The 6,920-nt window shown below is 47.3% G+C and overlaps 1 protein-coding gene across 1 annotated transcript; it reads left to right on the top strand.

The window, feature by feature from the left end:
• The first annotated feature begins 1,707 nt into the window (after positions 1-1,707).
• LOC119274268 (60S ribosomal protein L9) lies at positions 1,708-3,584 on the top strand. Its single transcript, XM_037554938.1, has 3 exons — positions 1,708-2,163; positions 2,689-2,811; positions 3,284-3,584. Exons 1-3 carry the CDS (start codon positions 1,801-1,803, stop codon positions 3,365-3,367), a joined length of 570 nt encoding a protein of 189 aa, XP_037410835.1. The 5' UTR covers positions 1,708-1,800; the 3' UTR covers positions 3,368-3,584.
• The last annotated feature ends 3,336 nt before the right edge of the window (positions 3,585-6,920 follow it).

Raw genomic sequence — 6,920 nt, 5'->3', positions numbered from 1 at the left:
GTGATCACCTTTCTCTTTTGAAAAGTGAACGTAGTTTAAATTATAAACTAATTCCAAATTTTGAGTAAAATTGCAAATTTCAATTTAATAAAAAACTAAAAAAAATAGAAAATATCGATTTGTTTTTCAAATATATGAGCATTTCTTGAAATTGTGAACAAATCTTAAACGAGAACATTTTTTAACCATGAACAACATTTGAAAACACACCATTTTTTGAATATGTCATTATTTAGAAACGAAAATATATTTTGAAATGTAATTGTCTTTGAAAATACGAACATTTTTCAAATTGAGTGACTATTTTTTGAATTATAAAAAAGTTCTATGAAATCACGGACATTTTTTGATATTCTCGAGAAAAAAAGGAAAAAGGAAAAAATAGCAGAAGACGAGCAAGAAAAACTTGAACAAATTTGAAAAACATTAAAATTTTCTAAAACATTAACAATTTTTTTAAAAAACATGAACATTTTTTGAAATTATGCACATTTACTTGAAACATGATTTTTTAAAATATGTAAACAATTTTTTAATCTGGAACAAATTTTGGAATTTCGAATTTTTTTAAACATTTTAAATAAATATCAGAATTATGAAAAATACACCATGTTTTAATGAAAGAAAAAGGGAAGGAAAATGATCTTTGTCCGGTTTTTTGTTTGGTTTTTTTGAAACATGCTCGCACTTCGTGTTTTTTTGTCCGGTTTTTTCGTGAAAAAAAAAGTTCGTCAAAACCTATAAGCACGGGATCTAATTTTGAAGATCTTGAAGCGAGGAATCCATGGGTGAAAATGGTTTGAGATTTAGACGCGCGGTTTAAGAGATAAAATGTTTTGAATATCTACGAAAAAAGGATCTTTGAGGAGGTGGGAGTGATCTTTGAAAGAAGTACTCCTCAATTAGTGATCTTGCGAGATGAAGCACAAAAACAAAAAGGACGTTTGGCTCAAAATGGGCCCACTTCTAGCCCATGACCACCAATTCCCTCTCCTGCGAGCCACAACCATAGTGACCCCGCGTTATATGAATATCTATTCACCTTGTGTGCCATTGTTGCCGCCCGTACATCCCAGCACAACCGCCACACCACTCCACCGCCGCCGCCCGCATAGCCCAGCACAATCGCCACACTACTCTACCGCTGCTGAGGAGGAAGAGAAGCGTCGAGCGAAGAGGAAGACCATTATGGCGTCGGACACGATGGAGATCCTAGAGGAGGACACCGTGAAGGACAGAAGGTGTTGACGAAGATGATCATGGTGACGGGGCCGCTTGGAATGCTGACCCGCAACTTCAAAGCACTTACAAATGGGCAAGATTGAAATCCAATTGTTGAAGTAGCTCCAAATATCGGGAGCTACGACGGAGATCGGCAATCCCACCAAGTATACCGACAAGGCATATCTAGGCAGACAGACGTCAACGCAGGCGTCCTGGTCGCATTAACATAATACTAGACCAAGACGACCTTGGTGACACTAACATATATTCCGAAGAAGAAGAAGAAGAATAACAGTAACAGATGTTGGGCCGCCGCAGATTGATTCACGCACATGCTGTCAAGTGTCGTAAACGGGATGGAAAAAAAAAAGAGGAGTATTGGGCCAAACCAGGGCCACCCCCATTCATTCCCTCTCATCTCTGCCACAGCCCACAGCCCACGGGCAGAAAACCCTAGCGACTCCAGTTATATAAGATCTCACTTCTTCCTTGGCGTCGCCGCCGCCGCCCGCAGAGCCCAGCACAGCCGCCGCCGCCGCCGAAGAAGAAGAAGAAGAGCAAACCCGGCGTGCGAAGATGAAGACGATCCTGGCGTCGGAGACGATGGAGATCCCGGAGGAGGTGACGGTGAAGGTGTCGGCGAAGATGATCTCGGTGACGGGGCCGCGGGGGACGCTGACCCGCAACTTCAAGCACCTCAACCTCGACTTCCAGCTGCAGGAAGGCGGCCGGAAGCTCAAGGTGGACGCCTGGTTCGGCACCCGCAAGACCATGGCCGCCATCCGCACCGCCATCTCCCACGTCCAGAACCTCATCACCGGCGTCACCAAGGGCTTCCGCTACAAGATGCGCTTCGTCTACGCCCACTTCCCCATCAACGCCTCCATCACCGCCGCCAACCGCGGCATCGAGATCAGGAACTTCCTCGGCGAAAAGAAGGTAAATTTACTTGTTTTTCTTTTTGGCCAAACAATCACACACTCAGATCCACAAGAAAATGTGTTCTGCAGCAGAAACATTATTGAGTGGACTAGTTTATAGGCAGTCAAATCTCTGTTCATGTACCATAATGTATATGTGATGTGCCTGTGGCTTTCTGCCCATCAATCCACCTCTGTGTAGTTGGAATCATGTAGGTATATAAATGAAGCAATTTGTTCACCTTGGGTTGGGGGATCATTGGTGTCAATAAGGCAGCAGTTCTGTCAAGCTTATTTGAGATGTTTGATCCCTCAATGTCAATGTTCTCAGAACAGGAGTCAGTAGCATTGTTTACTCTAGTGTTTGTAGGGTGATTGACCCGTAGTGCTGCCTGAAACAAACTTGAGTGTTCTATGCCACTTATGACATTGAACGTTTGTGATGTCCGGTTTGACTTTTATCTGTTGTGGCCCCCCTATGTCTATTGTTTCAATTTCCAAGTCATGTATGAAGTGTACTGATGTTTTTCCTTTCCTTGAGCAGGTAAGGAAGGTCGACATGCTTGACGGTGTGACGATCCTGCGGTCTGAGAAGGTCAAGGATGAGATCGTCCTTGATGGCAACGACATTGAGCTCGTCTCTCGCTCTGCTGCCTTGATCAACCAGGTTAGAGTCCTTGCCTATGTGCACTCATACTGTAAATTCGCATAATAGGTTATCTTCATTTTACAACTGTGAACCCTATTCTGTATGAGATTGTATATGCAACACAAGAATTGTTCTGTATTATGGTTGAACCTTTTATGTGTGGTTCTGTTGATGCATAGCATATTTCACAATGATGATGTACTTAAAAAGACCAGTATGCTCAGGTGTTTACTCATCATTCCCACTTTAGATACAGCTGATATCAGTCTGGTATTCTGTACTTAAAGCATTTGCCCTTGTTTGTTGACAGCGATTTGTTTCGCTGGAACGCCCACTAGTATATATAAGTGAAACATTTGCATGTATTGTCTGATTGAATGAACTGCTACTTGGTAGCACCGTTGCACTCGCAGCGTGTGCTGTATCTTGATATTGCAGTGATGATCATCTCCATGCTAACCATTGATGTTCTGTTTTTTGCTCGAACCAGAAATGCCACGTGAAGAACAAGGACATCAGGAAGTTCTTGGACGGTATCTATGTCAGCGACAAGGGCGCCATCAAGGAAGAGTAGTGGTGCGACCTATCTGCTGCAACCCCTTTGTGTAGCTGGTAACAGAAGCTGTCCTAGAGGGTGGGTGTTTTTTGAGTGAATCACATGAGTTGGCTGCAATTTGTACTGGATAGGTCAGGGATGTCATGTAACTGGAGAAGGGTGTACCTTGGAGATGTGTTTGTTTCACCGGTTGATAATACCTCTTGTTATCTGTTGCTATGTTTTGTTTGCTTGAGCCGGGTTGTCTACTTTGCTTGCTGTAACTGCGAACGTCAGCCTTGTCTCGTCCTGTTGTAGCCGTCCGATTGAGCCTCTCACGCACGGTCCTTCCCGTAGATGCAATATCCGGTAGCGCCTCATCGCGCATTCCCCCCTTTGCCTCCTGCTTGCAGCTCCGCACGCCGGCTCGCCGGCACAGCTCGTTCGCTCGGTGGTTGCCGCGCTGGTGCCCTGTGCAGCTTGGTTCCCGTGCTGGTGCTTGCTGTGTTGTAGCAACTGCGGTTGTCGGCCGCAGCTCAGTTGCCGTGCTGGTACCTCTTGCCATGGCCGCTTGTAGCTTACACCGACTGACGGTTGTAGCTTGCACAAACGCCGGTTGCAGCAAAGAACACATTGTCGGGGTCACATCATCATCGCGAAACGGTTGTAGCATTAGCCGATGAGCATCGCCTCACCGGTTGCAGCTCCTGTGTACGTGCTTGTAGCATCTCCGTGAATTGATTGTAGCTCCTGCGACGTCGCCCGGCTACAACTCCGGGTAACTCGGGTTTGCAGCTCTGACGAATGTGGTTGTAGCTTTTTTGGTGAACGCTTGTAGCATTTGTCGACACACCTTGCTGGTTGTAGCTCCGGTGGTCGCGCTGTAAGGGCATATTTATCCCTAAGTGTTTTGGTGATTGATGACAATGCTTGTGCGGACTAATCGTGTGCCTTGAGTCCCTCAGATACTTCATCATTAGGCACAAGACGATTCGGTGCCCCTCGGAGACTGTTGAAGCCGGCGTTGTTCTACGTTTCTCTTTGGTGGAGTTGAGTCGTAGGAGAGCCGTACTATTAAGAGGGGGTCCGCATCGGAAAGGTAGGGTGGAATCACACGTACACTTGTCCCTCCTTTCCTTGCACTTTGGAGCTACCCGTCGTTATCTTGGTTGTGTGGAAAACTGGCGACTACTGTTGTACTTGCGGTAGTACCGCAGGTACAAGCGGTAGTACCGCGGCGTGTCACGGTAGTACCGCCCCTTCGGTGCGGTAGTACCGCGGCACCCTGGCCTAGTGCCGCTCCGGTGCGGTAGTAGGGGCGGATGTAATTTTTTACATCCGCGCCCCCCACGGTAGTACCGCTCGCCCAGCGCGGTAGTACCGCGGGGGCCCACGGTAGTACCGCTCCCTAGGAGTTGTAGTACCGTGCCCCTTCGACCTAGTACCGCAGTGTCGCGGTAGTAGGCGCGGATGTAGGCGCGGATGTAATTTTTTACATCCGCGCCGACCACGGTAGTACCGCGCCTCTCAAGCGGTAGTACCGCGTCGGGTTTTTGCACCACCCTAGTTTCTGCGGAAGTAGGCACGGATGTAATTTATTTCATCCGCGCCCTTCCCAGGCCGTGACCCTCCTGCCTTGCGGTAGTACCGCAAGGGGGAGCGGTAGTTCCGCGCCAGCGGTAGTACTGCTCCTTCGTCAGGCTTGTTCCGGCCTGTGCAGTTGCCACGGTAGTACCGTGGTCGTCCACGGTAGTACCGCGCGGCCTCGCGGTAGTACCGCTTCCTTGGAGCGGTAGTACCGTGAGTCGCGGGCAGAACATGTGGATAACGGTTGGATTTTTTCCACGACTATATAAGGGATGTCTTCTACCTCTAGTTGACTACCTCTTCCACCTCTAAGCTCCATTGTTGCTCCAAGCTCCATTTTCGCCCGATCTCTCTCCCTAGCCAATCAAACTTGTTGATTTGCTCGGGATTGGGTGACAAGGGCCCGATCTACACTTCCACCAAAGGATATTTGATTCCCCCACTTATCCCTTGCGGATATTGTTACTCTTGGGTGTTGAGCACCCTAGACGGTTGAGGTCACCTCGAAGCCATACTCCATTGTGGTGAAGTTTCATGGTGTTGTTGTTGTTGGGAGCCTCCGATTGTTGTGGAGATTGCCCCAACCTTGCTTGTAAAGGTTCGGTCGCCGCCTTCAAGGGCACCAATAGTGGATTCACGGCATCTCGCATCGTGTGAGGGCGTGAGGAGAATACGGTGGCCCTAGTGGCTTCTTGGGGAGCATTGTGCCTCCACACCGCTCTAACGGAGACGTACTTCCCCTTAAAAGGAAGGAACTCCGGTAACACATCCTCGTCTCCACCGGCTCCACTCTTGGTTATTTCGTGCCTTTACTTTCGCAAGCTTACTTATTGTTACATCTCTTGCTTGCTTGCGTGCTAGTTGATATTGCATCATATAGGTTGCTCACTTAGTTGCATATCTAGACAACCTATTTGTTGCAAAGTTTAATTTGGTAAAGAAAAGCTTAAAAATTGTTAGTTTCCTATTCACCCCCCCTCTAGTCAACCATATCGATCCTTTCAATTGGTATCAGAGCCAGGTTTCTTTATTAAGGACTTTGCCGTCCGAAGAGTATGGTTGACACCAACGATGGTGCGGAGGAACACTCCGGTGTAAATCCCATCTCGTCTTCGGCCGAAGGGGGAACCTCGGTCTCTCGTGAGGAATTCAATGTGGCTTTAGACACATTGAAAACCTCCTTGACGGCCGAGGTTAAAAGCATGTTTAATGATTTTCTAGAGGGACTTAAACTATCTACCGCGCCTTTGAAAGTGGGTGATCTTACTAACAAGGTGACGGATGCTATCTCCGACAAGGGGGAAGCTAACAATGAAAAGAGTCCTTCTACTAGTGGTAGAAATGGCACCGGCATCTTTGCCCATGTGGAACCCCTGGTCTATAAAGGGCCAATCCCCTCCACTCATTTGAATCATGCCGGTCCACCTCCTAAATATGAGAAACATGAAGATTTTGATAATTGGGTCTATCGCTTTAAGCGTCATTTGAAACATGTGAATACTAACCTTTGGAGAATCATTGAAGAAGGTTTTTACCCTCATGACCCAAGCAACTTCACCCCTCGAGAAGACGTGGACAATCAATTCAATGAGAGTGCTCTCTTCATAATCCAAGATGCAATTCTTCCCGAAGATCTCCCTCATCTTCGACCCCATGTCGTGGCTAAAGAAGCATGGAAATGTGTTGATGGTCTCTACCGTGGAAGTGCTAGCATTCAACGCTCCAACTATGAAGTGGTGCAAGATGAAGCCGATGAGTTTGCAATGAAAGAAGATGAAGAACCCCGTGAGCTCTTCCGAAGAGTGACCAAACTCGCGGTCGCACTTCGAGATCATGGAAGCAAGGACACGGATGACAATTGGATCAAGCGGAAGTTCCTCAAGGCCATGATGCCCTACAACAAGGCCATGTACTCCGTCATTCGTCAACGACCGGACTTCCACACCATGACCTCAAGTGAAGTGTTGGATGAGTTCGTTGCAATGAGCATCTTGGACAAGACCGC

Source organism: Triticum dicoccoides, chromosome 3B (genome assembly GCF_002162155.2).
Source record: "Triticum dicoccoides isolate Atlit2015 ecotype Zavitan chromosome 3B, WEW_v2.0, whole genome shotgun sequence".
Taxonomy (NCBI): Eukaryota; Viridiplantae; Streptophyta; class Magnoliopsida; order Poales; family Poaceae; genus Triticum; species Triticum dicoccoides.
This window is presented reverse-complemented; position numbering and strand designations above follow the sequence as displayed.